At 42.3% G+C, this 17232-nt stretch overlaps 1 protein-coding gene across 1 annotated transcript; it reads left to right on the forward strand.

The window, feature by feature from the left end:
• The first annotated feature begins 394 nt into the window (after positions 1-394).
• Positions 395-13647, forward strand: LOC138619656 (zinc finger protein 385D-like). Its single transcript, XM_069696292.1, has 8 exons — positions 395-559; positions 2253-2368; positions 7480-7587; positions 8191-8359; positions 9637-9882; positions 9968-10149; positions 11523-11624; positions 12003-13647. Exons 1-8 carry the CDS (start codon positions 412-414, stop codon positions 12243-12245), a joined length of 1314 nt encoding a protein of 437 aa, XP_069552393.1. The 5' UTR covers positions 395-411; the 3' UTR covers positions 12246-13647.
• Positions 13648-17232: the final 3585 nt, after the last annotated feature.

Here is a 17232-nt window from a genome sequence, read left to right on the forward strand (position 1 = left end):
CAACACAGAGCTCCTTCCTGAAGACAGACGCCTCGGGGGAAGCCTTAAAAACAAGGTGAAGGACCCCGCTTTCTTTCAATGGTGCAGGTTTATTTTTGATAAAAGCTGCAGTTATGAGTTACTATGATTAAAATGATATGCCATCTCCTACCTACACTGACTTTCTCACTGTATCAAATCCAAAAATACCCATTTGGTCTTGTCTGTGCTGGCATTTGAAACCCAGGGTGGTATTGCACAATCATTAAGGTAATTTCTGCCCGTCTGAATTAAAACCAGATTTCGGGGAGATGTAGATCAGGGCAGATTTGTACAGGACTGGTGAAGAGATGAGGAGGAGGAAGAAGAGGAGGTGGAGGAGGAGGAGGAGGAGGAGGGGTGGCGGGTAGTTAAGAGGAGGAGGGAATCCAGATGGGAAGGAGCAGCATCGGCGCCGCAGGAGAGAGAAAAACCGACAAGAGTGGAGGAGAAGACGCGAAGCCTCCTCTGCCCGGAGATGAGAGACACTTTTATCAGACACTGAACCGTCGGATTTCACTCGGTGCCGCCATGTATTTCGGTACGTAAACGGGGCGCGATGCCTTTCATCTCAGAAGAGTTTCTTTTCACTGATGCATAACGCGGTGGAGTCACTTGTTGCTCTGTTGTAAAGGATGTGAGCTTTGTGAAGTCAAGTCACCTGCACAACAGACGGAGGCAGGTACAATGCCGTTATTTAAACCTATAGATTATGGATGATCTCTTAGTTAATAAGACAAATCAAGAGTATGCAGGTCTTGTTTCTTCAATACCGAGAGTGTTGATGTTGAAATGCAACAGCAGTCACGAGAAAGAAAATGTAGCCTACTTTGCGGTGCTCGTAGCCTGCTGTTGAATAGTCGACCTATTTCTGACGGGATTGACAGGTCATTTAACGCGTGTGTGTCTATTCTACAATTCTCATCTCGTCCACGAGTTTGCAGTATCTCGTAAGTTCTTCAAAGTAATTTATCCTAAAATCAGAGTCCCTGTTCCCTCTCTCTCTCTCTCTCTCTCTCACGCACGCACGCACGCACGCACACACACACACACACAAGACTTCAGCTTGTTGAAGGCAATCAGCGTAATGGCAGAGCGCCGGATGGGTGTGTTGTGATTTCGATTATGATGATTACACATGCGTGCTGGTCCTGAATCAAACTGTAATCAAGCTCAGAGAACATGCAAACTGTGGCGAACAAGGCTCCACAATCAGGCCTCTGCAACACAAACAAGACGCTTAACGCACGGTGCGGCGAGTGACGGCTCTCGCGCACAGGTGTGTGCCAGATTGCGGTGGTTTCGTAGTTCGAGCCTTTTTCGTGTTTCGTGAAATGACTTATTTAAGTAAGTCTTTATAAAGCAAAAATGCCAAAAGCTCGTGGGGAAAATAAAAAAAAAAAAAAAAAAAAATCCACGTTCTTTAAAAATAAAATGCAGTTATCAGTTGTGGGAGAAGTATGCAGAGCCTTAACTTAGTTTAGTTTATGCACAGGAGTGATACAAGTACAGTTTAACACAAATAATTCCTGTATAAGTAGCGTTTCATTATGTAGTGTAACAATGAATCATGTATTTGATCACCATATGTAGCCTACCTAAAATCTTAAACTGCAAACTATATTTTACACTTAAATACACCAGAGGAAGTGAAATACTGTAAACAAGTCACACCTCTGCTGTCATGCAAGTTCCTAATTGGATGTCACTGGATGAGTGGGTGCCTTTGTATGAGATAAAGTTATGTTTGATCTGACAGAACTTATTTCAATAACTTTTAGTATGAATGAGTGACAGAAAACCACTCAGATCAACTTGCGTCTCATTTTTTCCAGGTTTTCTGATGGGCTACAAAATGTTAATTTATGACAGCAAATTTATTTATTTTTAGGGGACAGCGCTCATTATTCAACTTTGCTATTTAACAATATTAATATAGATGTGACTGGGTTTGCTCAACAGCTAATTTGCATCCGTAAAACAAACTGATAAATGGACAAAATGGTCACACGTCAAGGTGCAATGAAGATAAGAGAGGAAAAAAACCCGAAACAATGCAATCAGACAAGATTTTGAGCATAAATACTTGAGCACAAAATGTCTTCATCTTTCTGGTCCACTAACTTTTATCGTCATCATCATCATCATCATGATCTAAAAGGAGCTACCTCATCTCCTCTGAGTCATTACTCCATATGTTTACCTCTGCCTGTCTCCTCCCTGCTGTTTCTCAGGTAACGTCTGTCACAGCGCTCTGCCTCCGCTGGCTCGTGCCACGCTGGGCAGGACTCAGCCCTCCCCCGACCCGAAAACCCTCCTCCCCTTCCACCTGCTGCCTGCATTCACTGACGTGAGTACTGTCTGTCATCGGTGCCGTCACGGCAACCGCGCTGTCAAGAACTGTACTCCTATTTATCAAAACCCAAATTGTTCACTTGCTCCCAGCGGAGGAGTTAATTTCATGGAATAGTATGCCTGCATGGAGTTAAATCTTCAATCTACAGATGTACGAGCACACTGCCTACACCTTTCCAAATATATCACTTCTGATGCAGAGAGCTGTGACATTTTCCCACAACCTGGGGGGTGGAGCTGAATCCTTGGTGTTCCTTACGCAGAGCTTTTCTTAGAGCTGTCTGCCCTGGTGTTTGTGAAGGGTGAAGGGGGTGGGGGGAGAGAGAGAACTGAAGCTGGCCAAGTCCAAGCCCCCGAGGAGAGTTGATGTGTCAGGCCGGGCTGTGGGCTGACGTACGGTTTGCACAGGAATCATGTTATATGTCTTAATATAATCCTGGCTTTATAATGCATGAAATCATTCCTCCGACCTGAATTAGTGCAGGGGAGGTAATGTCTCTAGTGGTAGTGTGTGCATCTGTTTCGAGTCAACAAAACATGATGTGTTTTTGTGTCCTCACACATACAGAAGCTAGACTTGGAATGAAGAAATAGGCCAAAAGCCTCTTATAAGCCCATTGTTGAGTCAGACCAAATACCCACTTTGAAGACAAATTGACAATTTTCCTTTTTGTTTTTACTTTCATCATTTCTAAACTGTGATGTGCTGCTTGATGCTTCGAAGAGAGATGCAGTGAGACAAATTAAGGGTTTGAGTGCTGCGTGTATGTCTGCATTTTGCGGCCTGTCAGCTTGCAGTATACTTTTTTTTTTTTGCATGTGTGTGTGGGCTGTATGTGTGTGTGTGTTTGTGTAAGCCTCCTTCTCTTTTTTGTCAAATAGCCCATCTGCCACCTGAGGAGCAATCAGACCTTGGACTGGGCCTCAGCTCCCTTACCTTCCATTTCACCCCGCTCCCCTCTTCTCTCCTGCTGTCTCACCCACCACTTCCACTTTCTGTGCTACTCTTGCTCCATTGCCCCCTTTCACTTCAGCTCTCTTCATATGTATTTTCCACTTTGTCTCCTACTGTCATCTTTCCCATCCGTCCTTCCTCTCATACCCTTTTTTTTTTTCTTGCTTTCAGAGTTTTCGGCTCCTCTCCACTCCACCACTCTTTCCACCGATCCGCCTTTCTTTCTCTTTTTTATTTACTCGAAATAATCCAACTATTACCACTATCGTCAAGGATTTTTTTTTTAAATCAAAATGTTGGCATGTTTCAGCTTTTCATGGCTTTGTCGTCCTGGATGACCTTAACGTGGACTAAAAAACTCACATCACCCTCTCTCTGCTGAGTCACATCATTTCCCACCTTTCTATAACTGCTGTCTCTCTCCCCTCTTTAATTTTATTCCATCTTCAAAACCTCTCCCACTGTAGCCACTGGATTATTGTCAGACCTGTGAAAAGTCCCTGAACTTTACACTGTTTGGTACTGGGTGGGTGTAATTTTGGAGATTTACAATGAAGCTGAAAAAGGAGCTCCTGATTGCTGACTGCCTGAAACATAACTCAGTAGGCACTTTGAAAACCACCTCTGCCATGTCTCGAGACAATGAGGCTGCAATTGACTGCTGATTTATTGATCTTGATTAATTAATTTTGACTCTTGAGATTTCACTAAATAGTGACGCAGTCCAAACCCCCCAAATATTCAGTTTTCTGCCATAAATGACAAGGAAACGCAGTAGATATAGCCACTGAAATAAAACAATTGTCTGTTAAGTGACTCATCGATTTAAGCAACAATGTTTCAGCTTTATTGTGTTGTGGCATCCCTGAGATCAGATGTTCCTGGGTTACTTTTCAGTTGTTTTTTTTCATCTCAATATCGTTTGGACAGCTTCTGAAAAAAAAAAAAAAAAAAAAAAAGATACAGAAAGAAAAATAAAATGTTGTCTCAAGGATATTTTGTAAGGGAATGTTCTCCCTCCGCTGAATTGGATCTGTGGGTGTGAAGTAAGTGGGCACACAGCTGAACTCTGGCTGCCTCGAACGTGTGTCTTTATGTGTGGGTTTTTGTGTGTGTTTATGTGTGTCTGCCTTCTCTTGTGACTGGAGATACAATGTGCGTTGGCATCCATAAAGTCCTGCACAGGAGTTTGTTTGGTGCCCACATGTGCGTTGTCATGGTTACAGGGTTGCACGTTTGTGTGGATGTTTGTCGTGAGTCAGGGATCCAGCTCGTCAGACTTCACTAATTTGGCTTTTAGTTTGACACAGCTTTTTGTGTTTTCTTTTTTTTAAATGGGAACAAGAATGTGACATTGTTTCCAAGAAAACAATAACTTAAATGACAAAGGACCGAAAGCAGCAGCTCATTCATCATAACTGACTCCTTATAGGCTCCAGACATCAGGTGTTCATTCGCAGCATTCACACTGCAATACAGTAAAAATCCAAGGGCATTCATCGTTATAAATGTTGAAGCTCTTGACTGTGATCCAGGTAAAAGTCTGCTTTTCTTCACTCAACCATATGTTACAGCCATAACTCACCATGTGCAGCTGAGCATGTGTGACAGCTCTGTGCACTTCTAGAGAGAAGGAGCTTTTTATAACTGATGACGTGTCATGTCTTTATTTACTGTATAATCCACTGAATGTGCTGTTTTTATTGATTTTAATGAGGGCAGGGCATAGAGGCAGATTTGTTTCAGCAGGTATCTGTGCGTAGAGACAAAAGAAATCATTAGAAGGGAACGCTGACTTCACCACGGGTGCTCGTTCACCGCAGAGTGCCGAGTGGGAGTGGAGGGTAAAAGTGTGAATCAATGGGGAGGCAGGAAGGTGACTTTGATCAGGCGTGGAGACGGAGGGTGAGGCAGAGAGTTCAAAGGTAAGCAGATGGAGGGTTGAAGTGAGGAATGGAGGGTCAGACGGTGATACGGGAGCCTCGGGGCTGAAGAGGGAGGAGTGAAGGAGGCAAGTTAAATTGTTCCCTCTCATTTAAAGAGGCATAAAAGTCATGTTTTCATAAATGTTTTAACATAATGTCATTATTGAGGTGTTAGATTAAACACTTCCATGGTGTTTTTCTTAAATTCTATACGACTTCATGGTTTGTATTTTTCACTTGATACACAATGGAACCTGTTTTTATATGGGTTTATTTGACTTCCATATACACAAACAGCTGCAGGGAAACAAAGAGATAAGAGACCAGTGACTGCACAGATTCATTCCAGTGCAGCTGCCTCGAGTGATGATCAAAGAAACTGAGAAAACACACACACGCACGCACGCACGCACACACACACACACACACACACACACACACACACACACACACACACACACACACACACACACACACACACACACACACACACACACACACACACACACACACACACGCACATTCATAGATTCTGCGTTTTTGACGTTTGAAGATCGTGGGATTCAGTGTTTGCCCTAAAGAAACATGCAAGTGCTATATGTTCCCATGGGCTTATAGAACTAGCTGGCTGATCCATTACAATGCATACATTTTCACGTTACCGCTAGCTAGATTTCCATAAAGCCTCCTTGCTTTTGGCTGCTTATATGGCCCCCTACATTTCATCTCAGGTAATAGGTTTGTTTTGCTCCACAAAGGGCAGTTGGGTTTTATTACACTGGATATATTTGCTCATTACAGTTTCCAGTCATGTCCAGAGGTGCACAGCCTTGTGTGGTTAGACACACACACACACACACACACACACACACACACACACACACACACACACACACACACACACACACACACACACACACACACACACACACACACACACACACACACACACACACACACACACACACACACACGCATACACACACATCTATGTCAAAGCAATGGGAGAAGTTTACTACCTGTTTCTTACATTCATAAAAAAAAAGCCAGTCTGGGGAAGAAAGGTCTGTAACTTAAAGTCAAAGTCAACTTTTTTGTCAATTCACCACATGTACAAGACATACAGAGATATCGAAATATTGTTTCTCACAGTCCCACGGTGTGCAAAAATAAAATAAAAAGATAAAACAAGAAAAGTATAAATATGTAACAAATATGTAATAATCAATAATCAGTTCATTTTCACAAACTCTACTCAACACATTTTAAACTAACTGTTTTCTAACTGTTTGAATGGAAAGACCATCCGCACGGTCAGTGTCATGGAGTCTTCCTGGAATAGTTGTGGGCAAGGAAACACACCCTTGCAGGTTTTAACAGTGGCTGTAAAAACTTTGTAGTTGGTGTGTTATGGATAACAGAAGCTGTGGTCAATACGACTTCATGGTGGTCCATATGGACTCCAATAATGACATGCAGGAAAAAGTATTAGAGCATCTTTACACGATTTCGAAATGACTTCTGCTGTATGACTTACAACTTCTCTGCAGCCTCAGGCCAGCTGGATAAAAACAGGAGGCTTTAACCAGTGAACAAAGAATAGTTGTGAACTTGACAGACTACTGAGATGGAGGCTTGATATATTTTGTTCACAATATAAGAGTATTTGGAACATATCAAGCACAATGGTGGGCAGAGGAGACGTGGGTATGCTGCAGAGTGGTTTGACAGCTTTTATGTAAACATTTTGATGCTTGTCATTGTGAGAATAAATGAATCTGCTATGAATCTGAGCCATGCTCTCCGTTCTGCATGATCAAACAAACGACATGTTCAGACAGACACTTTCCTGGCGTATGAGTTACGAGGTTTTCGTAGGTGGAGTGTCCCTTTAAATCTATTGGCATTATCAAGGCCTAACCTCTCTGCAGCAGAGAGCATGCCATTTACGCACTTTGTTTGCTATTGTCTTGTCAATAGTGATGTGTGTGTGTGTACAGTGTGTGTTACATGTGATTGAGTACCAAACCACTCCGCCACTCAGCTCTATCTTCTAACTCCCACCGCTAACCTGAGATGTTATACATTTCTGTGTCTCGAAAGGCGCGTGTTCGCTTGCTGACAGCGTGTCATTTACACCTTAGGTGTTCGCTTTCACAACCTAACTCTGCTTTGTCTTTTACTGTCCGAAACCAGTCACGGCATTGCACTTCTGCTTTGTTGCAGATGGATCACATCCATAAAGCTCTGATTGGCCCAAGCTTTGGACTAACCTCACCCCTGAAGAGGAAGCCCAGTTCCTGCGGAGTCTGTCGACTGAGGTTCAACTCTGAGGTGGGTGTTGTCGTGTGGGAAAATCACACTTTGAATTGTTTTTCTTCCACGATGCTTTCGTTTTTCACACACACACCCTTACATGACAGTTGAGCGGCAGAGGAGACCTGCCTTTGTATTTGGCCGTCTTTCTGGTTCTGACAGGGTAGAGTTGTCTAATAACTGGGTGAAATGTAACCACATCTAATATTTATAACATTTTTAATTATAAGTATAAAAGAGTGATTCATAGGACAGCTCCATTATAGCTGGAACTGCCCTGCAGTGCCACCAATTTCTGAATCATTGTCAGAAAAAACACATGCAAAACAGAAAGAACATTTAAATGTAAAATAAAGATTTACATGTGCAACTGATGTAAATAAAGATTTACATGTGCAACTGATGTAAATAAGAATTTATATGTGGATTATAACATACTTTGGTTTACTTTTTGCCTGATGTCTGTATAGTAAATAATCAATGAGAATGATAGCAGCCTCTAAAAATTTGTGCTGGTGCTACATTTTTATTTACATTCAAATCATGAATTCTAGAAAAACAAAAACAGTGTGAGTTTTGCAGAACTTGTTCGTACTTTTTTGTTCGCCGTCGGGCCCACAGGCGCAGGCTTCGTCCCATTATAGTGGCACGAAGCACGCGAAAAGGCTGAAAGCTCTGGATGCCCCCGATTCAAAGATCAGGACCTCTGAACCAGTCGCCAAGGAAACAGCATCTCAAATCCTCTCGTCACCCTGCTCACTGCCCTCCAGCTCTGACACAACATCAGGAGGTGTGTATCTCTGCAGGCACACATGCTTCCCCTGCGCATGCATGTGTGCGTGTGTGTGTGTGTGTGCATGTGTGTGTGTATGTGTGTATGTGTGTGTATATGAGTGTGTGCGTGCGGGTATGGATATGAAATGCATGATAGCCTCAGATATATGTATGTACAGCTCAAACCCTCTTTTTTCCCAGTCATGCCTTTAACTCTTTGATGTGATAAACCCTCCTGCTGCTTTGGGTTGCACAGTGATGAGATTAAAGGAGCATTATCCTCTGCTCCTTCTTCATGTCTACATTTTCTGACCCCATTCAGTGCCCTCCTGAGATCAAAAGCACACTGAAAATGCTTTGAATATGAGCTGTGGGTAGCTGTACAGTGTGTGTGTGTGTGTGTGTGTGTGTGTGTGTGTGTGTGTGTGTGTGTGTGTGTGTGTGTGTGTGTGTGTGTGTGTGTGTGTGTGTGTGTGTGTGTGTGTGTGTGTGTGTGTGTGTGTGTGTGTGTGTGTGTGCGTTTGATGTAGCGCCTACAGCGAATGTGTGTCTGGAGGCATTTCAGCATCAGTGTGGAGGGGTGTCAAAGCACCGACTGCTCTGCAACATGTGTGTACATACAGTATATTTGTGCCAATGCTGATGTGCTACTTTTCCATGCATGTGGGCGTTAGAAATAATAATAATACATTTCTGCACTGCTAACAAAAAAAAAAGAAAAAAAGAATTAAGCTTGATGTCACCGACGTGAGTCAGTAATAGTTTGTGAGAGAGGAAGAGTGAATGATCATTTTGTTTAGAGTTAGTTTCAGGAAAGTGCATGAGACGGCAGGAGGGCTCTCTGAAAATTACTTCAGTGAGAGAGTGGGGAATCAGTGGCAACAAACAGACACCCACTCAGCTTGGCAGAGCCAATCATTGTTATTAGCAAAGAACAAATCCTTAAATCAGCGTTTGCTTTTCCAGGAGCGAGTCAGTCTCACAAAAGATAAGAGCCAAATCATCTCTGTACAAAACTGTCCATTTAAGTGCTGGGAGGCATCTCTCAGGGGAAATCATTGATTATTAGTGCAATTCGAGGGGTTGATAGAACTCATAATCACCTGTAGCGTTCTGAGTTTTTATCTTTCTCTCTGAAAAAAGTCATGAAACTGATGCTTCTGTAGCTGTAACAGTCAGGAATTTCAGAGAAGGGAAAATGTTCACGTTTTTCTCCCTATTATGTGACTTTCTCAGCACCCATGTCTCCTTATTAATGTCATCTCTTTTTACTTCATTCTGCCTTAATTTTAGAACCCTCATTCCCAAACCCTACCTCAGAGACGGCACCATCGACCAGTGGCCCCACTGAAACTGTGAAAGCACCTTCTGACCCCTCCCTGTCACCCGGCCTGACAACAGAGAAAGAGACACAAAAAGATGGAGAGTCAGAAGCTCCAGAGGAGGAGACGGAGGAAGAGAAAGCTATACGGCTTCTTTACTGCTCGCTCTGTAAGGTGGCTGTTAACTCAGCCTCCCAGCTCCAGGCCCACAACAGTGGTGAGGAACAGTCACTGCTGCAGTCACACTTAGATTACATGTACTGTGTTTTATTCTCTGCTAACGTGACTTTATATCTGCTCAGGCACTAAGCACAAGACAATGCTCGAGGCCAGAAGTGGCGATGGAGCCATCAAGTCCTTCCCGAGGTTGGGGGTCAAAGCCAAGATGGCTGCGCCGTCCGAGTTGTCCACCGGACTCCAGAACAAAACTTTCCGCTGTGAGGTCTGCGATGTGCACGTCAACTCCGAGACTCAGCTCAAACAGGTGAGTGGTGGAATATGATCGATAAATTTAAAAAGAAAATTGACGGCTGGTCAACAACACAGACGCATTTCACACTTTGTAACAAAGGCCGATACAGTGCCAATCTCTCAATTCTGTGAGTTTACGCTAAGTTTTGGTATCATGTGATGTCAGATGCAGATCTCCAAATCTGAGACATAAATATGAGTTCTTCTGGCTGACCAGCGACTCACCAGAAAGTTTGTTAAATCTGAAATTCCACATTGACATACGTGGATTAGTGCAGTGACATATTTATGTTTTTTGTGTGACTCAGAACCTAAAACTTTTTTATGTGTCACGAAAGATGTTTTATTGATGTTAAATGTACTATTACCTCTTAAAAGGCAGTTTTAATGGCCTTCTTGAACAGAAAATGCTTTGTTTGTTGCTTGAAGTATAATTGAAGTTCATTTTGAGTGAGATTTCTCATTATATAATTTTGCTTTACAGTAAAATGTCCTTTCTGTTGTCCTTCATTTTAGGAACTTTTATTTGCAGCATATTTTATTTAAAGAATAAATAAAATAAAAACATTTTTTGTTTCTTTGTATTGTTATTATTTTATTCAGAAATGTATCTTCCTGTCTAACAAATATTTCACCACCGCAGTACAGTACTCTTCGAGAATTGTTTTGTGTATTTTTTGGTTAGAGTCAAATTGATGTGTGCACTTGCAGATGCATGACACAGTCAGCAACACCCACTGACACCAACTATAGTTGCCAGATTTGCCATTCACACAGTTCAGCAAGTTAACAGCATCATCACTTCATCCATCATGCATTACAGACAAGAAATTCAGGATCATGCATATTTTATTCCAAATCGCAGTGCGAAAATCTCACACCTGTCGCTGCAGGTGAATTAAAATCACAGATCCCTCCAGTTAATGAGCACAAAGCTACTAAGCCTCTTCTATTTCAGCGAGCTTTTGAATATGATGTTAGCGTCTCTGTTCGTGATATGAATGCATTGCCCTGGTCTCCATATCTGACTGTATAAAAGTTAACTTTGGCCAGGTGCTCATGAATATTGAGCAGTTCGTCGCTGATTGTGTGCCACACTGGCCGAAGCCATCTGTTTGTGCTTGTCAATCAAATCAAAAAGATTTCCAAACCCGCCCCCCATGAATATTTTGAATCTCAAAGTCAAAGCCAACGAAATATAATCGCACTGCCTGAATCGTCAAACTAAGAACTTTGATTAAGCTTCCTTTAATTTCCTCTTCACAGATTATTCAAATTTCTGGGCAAAGAAAGTCGTTGCTTTATATCTTTGTCCATGCTATCTTTATGCTTCTGCCTGGGTTTATTTTCCTTTGTGTTTCTATGTGTGTCTCTCCTCCGCTCCAGCACATCAGCAGCCGGAGACACAAAGACAGAGCGGCAGGTAAACCGGGCAAGCCGAAATTCAGCCCCTACACTCCCCCCCAGCGTCCCCAGAGTTTCCATGCAGTGAGTACTCTGCTGTTGCTTGATTTACTTTCACCCTTCATCATTGCGTTTGTGTACACGAGTTGATTCTCAAGGGCCTTTTCCAGGAAACTTCACTCCCTTCTGCCAGTGAGACAAATTGTCAGTGATACAGGCTGAGGAATATTTTCAGCGTTTTACTCCTAAAATGGTGTGAGGCGGCAAAAAGGCAGATTACGTTAGAAAGAAGAGTGGATCATTAATAAGACTGGCAATAAATGGGACTGCTTGGATCTCTGTTTGCAAGGCACCAACTTCTGTTAACTCATTATTCTCTGGTTTCCTACTTAAACTACTCTGTTTCCTTATAAGAAAATAAAAGCCTTGATAGCCGTTTCTTTGTCTGTGTTTCATCCCCAGATTAGGCTGACTCTACAAAAGAACCAGGAACTGACCAAACCTCTGGCCTCGTGTCTCCTCCAGCGTCAGCTCTCTGTTGCGGCCGCTGCTGCCATGGCATCGTTGCCCCCCTTCTCTCTTCAGCCCACCACAAACTCGAGCCCCGCTCTGTTTCACAGTCAGCCGCTCCACCAAGCGCTGCTTCATCCGGCCCCTGGACCCATCTGCTCAACACACACATCGGTTCTGTTTTCCCCATACTGACGCCGGCGATGTCTCACTCAGCTCTGAAACACGGCTAAATGCAGACCCGAGACCTGAACAAAGATGTGATATAAGACAGTGCTCCTTGTGCTCCACATACCAATAGATAACAGTGTTACAGACCAGGACTGAGGACTGTCTGCTGGGGTTGAACCCATATGACAGGTTAACTGAGGGAAGTACAAAGCAGCAAATGAGCGAAAACAGAGTCATTTCAGATGTGAGAGAGATTGTGTGACTGTGTACGTTTGCATGCACAGATGCAGCCATCATAGAAGTGCAACATTTTGCAGCATTTTGCTTTAAAATTTAAGGCGCTCCTTATCTGTATAACATTCAAGAAAGTCCCTTCTAAAATGGACTTTACAGTTTATTTTAGTTTAAATATAAGAGGCAGAATGGGGACTTCTCTGATGACTATAACTGTGTGTTTGTATGTGCAGTTATGCAGATATGAATGCCACTCAGAGCATGCTTGATTATTATTTTCCAATAAACAATTGCTGTAGATACTCAAACTGATTGCAGAAGGCTGTTATTTATCTTTCTGCAGCTAAATGCATCCTCATGGGGTCATTAACGAAAATGACTTCAAAACCAATTTTATGTTTTAAAATGTGCAGTTTATTAGATACATGAGGGCAATATCTTATCAATGTAATATGTTTTCTTATGTGGTTGTCGGATGGAAATTTGTTCCACATACTTATTTAATCAGAGAATATGCTGGAAGAAAACATTTATCTTTGTCTTTTTCCCTCCTTGTGTACGTGTCCATCTGGGCTGCCAGAAATGTAGACGCATCAAGATGCAATCAGACATTCACCTCCTCCCAAACCCATAAATCTCTGTATTCCGGCTCTGACTTAAACCTTATTTATCCCTCTTTGCTACTTAGCAGCACGTAAAAATAATTGTTCCTTGGTCTGTGTTCAGGTATTTCCTTGAAAAGCTCAAATGGAAAGGACACGTCCATCGCTGGGAGACTTTGAAGGCCCCGTCCCCACGTACCCTCCAGCTTAATTCTCCGAGATAAATCAAAGCAGGAATGTTCTGTCTGATGTTATTGTCTGTCTTTTGATGAGGTTTACTGCTCTGCAGCCCCAAGCAACGTGGTCAATTTGGTGCACTTTTGTTTTAAAGGAAGGTCATTTTAAAGAGCTCAGAGGTATGAAGAAAGTGTGTGCTGCTCCTTTAGTACAAGCACTGACCTGACAAAATGTGTGTGTGTAACTGCTGATGACCGTCCATGCTTATCTAAATGGTGGTTTTCTCAGAGGTCGGAGTCGGTTTAGAGACTGCGTGATTACTGCTTTTTCAACTTTTGATGACCCCTCTGACATGTTTTAATCTTGCGTCAGTCAGCTGACAACAAACTGGATTAAAAAGCTTGATATTTCTACTTCTGTGTCCCGCAGCCACGCCAAAGTAAATAACTCCACTGGCCAATTCAGAGAATTATCAACCAATCAATCACTGCCTCCGAATTCTCCCAGTTGTCACAGCAGTCATTATTATTATCATTATTAATTGTCTAGGGGTCATGATTGTGAACATCTGTGTGTGGGATGCTCAGTTCTCCACAGGCTGTCAGAATTCAGACCTCCAGTGGCCCCTTAACTCCCTCACTCACTCGCTGGCCTGCCTTCACTGCCTTTTCTCCTGCACCTTTTGTCATCTTTCTTTGGTTATCTCACAATACCTTCATGGCTACCTTCTCCACCAGCTTTCTGTCTTTCTCGCACATGCACACATAAACACATGTCAGCAATACAAAAAAGTCTGACTTGGCATCCAGGGAATTTTTTATTCTCTGCTACCTGGAGGGACTACAAAGGTACAACACAGAGCTGCATATGCCATGTGAGGGCAGCTTTGCTCGCTGCTCACAAAGAAAAAGACTATAATTAGCTTTTGGCAGGAGGAGGCACCATTTTGACTTCTGCACATTGCACTTCAAATCACAAAACAAAGGTGGTCATACTGAGACGATATGACTAACAGAAAAGAAGGGTGGAAACAAGAATTTAATGAAAGAAATGGAAAATAATACTTTAAAAAAAACAACAGCAATACTTTCTTTACGAGGTGCTTTTTTTTTATTAAAGTCTGCATTTAAATAAGTGCAGTATTAGGACGAATGAAAATGTGTCCTGAAACCACATCAAGTTAGCTGAAAGGATAAAGGAATGTTTTGGGAAATACACTTTTTTCGATTTACTTTGTCGCTAGTCTGTATGCTAATATGAAACTGGTGTTGATGGCCTTGTTTTACCACCAAGACTGGAAACATGGGGGAAACAAGTAGCTTGGCTCTGTTCAACGATAACCGAAAAATCGGGCCCCTTTCACCTTTAAAGCTTGAAGTGTGAAACTGAAAATTCACTGTTTTGTGAAGGATTATCATGTATATATCTGTTTGTGTTCATTAGTGAACCCTTAATATAGCATGTATTTACAGAGATCTGACCCCAAAAAATAATTTACCTATGTTTCCTTAAAGAAACATTACAACAGATCCACTCGCAGACCTCATTGTATTTGACCAGGTGTTTAACAGCAACCCCTGCCAATTCAACCTGGTCAAAATGTTATACTTCTAAATGTTGGCACTCTTACACCACAAGACCTGTGCAGCTGCTCTATGGGAGCAGACAGTGTTTCTCTTGCTCTAGTGGGCACAAAAAAAGTGAGTAGGCAGAGGGGAGCTGTGGCAGTCAGGGTAAGCGCACTTCCTCTGCAACACAGGGAGCAAAAAGTTGAAAGTTCAGACACAGTCGTCAGTTCCACTTCTTGCCTAAGTAGTATTTGTTGCACTTGCAGCACCAGACAGGATTCTTTAAGTCCTTGTGAGGCTTTCCGGTCCTGCGGAGGCAGTGCAGCGGTATGGCATGGAGCAACAAATCAGTAAACAGAGGGGAGGTTGGCTGTGAAGTAAATGGCTCAGCAGGGTGTTCAAGAGCAGGCTGTAAGCATAATGGCCAAGCAGCAACCCACAGAGAACTGATTGTGTGTCTGGGGCTCAGTGCTGCTGCTATCTGGGTTCAAAGGGATGTGATGGTTAAAGGAGGGCTCCTTCAGTTATGTTAGCAATGCAGTCAGACTCAGAGAAGGAAAATAATAGAATCCTTCTGCAATATTATAATGCATACTGTACATACTATTTCTAACAAAAAATAGAAGGAATATAAGATGATCTGAGAAGATATTTTTCCTGGAGTTTTTTCCATTATCCCTCCCTATTGTAGATGTGATTTTATGTCCTTCTACTTGTAGTGTAAACTAAACAAAAATACACCCATATTAAGAATGTATGTGGCCATGCACCTACTCATCTGCCCTGCAGTTTCCAATCAATGCTATAGTCTGATTTTCTGAGCTGTTTCTGTCTGGGAGTTTTGTTTTGGAGTTGATTACACAAGCTGTGTTATGATTTAATTACCATAAATTGTGAGTATGGCACTATATGCACATTTTCCATATTAAAAAGGAGGGCTGCGTGTTTTTGGCCCCAGTAGAGGCGAGCGCACAGATTAGAGTTAATACTTTTCATCTGGTAGAAAGGCAGATGATCAGTTCATTGGACAGTCAAGCTGTCTGGACAGGGATGTATCAGCTGCAGGTCTGTGAGGACAGAGATGAATTCATGATCTCTTAATAGTGATATCATTGCATCACATCAGTGGCTAAACAGAGGTGTGCTGCTACTATTATACTAAATAAGGCAATGCATTCCCATGTGCTGATGTTTATAATCATCTCGTCTTTTTATTTTCATTGCGCCCTCATTTCTCAGGTTCCCCAGCACTCACTCTATTTTTTATTTTAATCAGTCCCCCCTATCCTTTTTCTCTACCTGATAATAAGTTTCTCCTCAGGCAGCTAACATATGGACAGTAAGGGGTGTCATAAAATGACTGTGATGGATTTGTCCATTAAATCAAGCTGAGCTAGAACTTGTCCTTCTGGCTGTCTATCTGACTTTATGTGTTTCTCCCTCCTTCTCTGTCTTTTTATTTTGCTCTTTACACACACACACACACACACACACACACACACACACACACACACACACACACACACACACACACACACACACACACACACACACACACACACACACACAAAGGCACCGCTCAGTATTTCCCTGCTGTGAGGGAACAGCTTTAACATTTGCTTACTTTTAGTAAGAATAATACACCTTTTAAGCAAACAGGAGTGATGTTATTATTCAAACAGTGAGTCATTACAGGTTTGTATGGTTCACTTTGTAACAGAGCACGCATACCCACATTTTAAGGCCAGTTTCAGCCACCTAACCCATACTAAAAAGGCACACCTGTTACAATTTTTTTTAAATTTATTTTAGCAACAGTTAATGTGGCTTTTTAATCTGTAATAAAACTTTTATTTATTTTGATCATATTAAGCTTAACTGCGATATCTCATGCAAGCAATGTGGAAATAAACCCTGAGAACATACAAAGCACCAAATATTTGGAAGAAAAGTCAATGAAATCAAAAGCTGCTTAACTCCAGGGTCTTGCCTAAAAGTTGCTACAGTCCTGTTTCACAGGCCCCTGGGTGAAGTCATTTGTGGGCGACAATGACAACACCCAAGCTTTACCCAAACCCTTTCTGTAGCCTAAATATGCCATTCAGCTGGTTGGCATGGACACTCTCTTGGATCCTCACTGACAGAAGGACCAAATGTATGTTATGAGCTGCAGTGGCACGCAGGAGAGGTGCGAGTTTCTTCCCCGTGCCCTGCCAAGCCAGACATGCCCTGTTTGACTTTGACTTGGCAAAGTAAATGAGACTATGACTGGCTATGTAATACTAACTAATCCCATATTTAAGGAGCATTTATTGAGCAAAACCTGAGAAGGGTAGGAATGGATACTTATGAATGCAGAGTGAAGTTAAGAAGGACAGTTGCATGCATGCAGGTAGGCGCATGTGTGCAGATACGAGTGTGGACATTGGA

The sequence above is a fragment of the Brachyistius frenatus genome, unplaced genomic scaffold, assembly GCF_029030835.1.
Source record: "Brachyistius frenatus isolate BFR_SWC_R1_liver_20210118 unplaced genomic scaffold, ASM2903083v1 Contig_2, whole genome shotgun sequence".
Classification (NCBI taxonomy): Eukaryota; Metazoa; Chordata; class Actinopteri; family Embiotocidae; genus Brachyistius; species Brachyistius frenatus.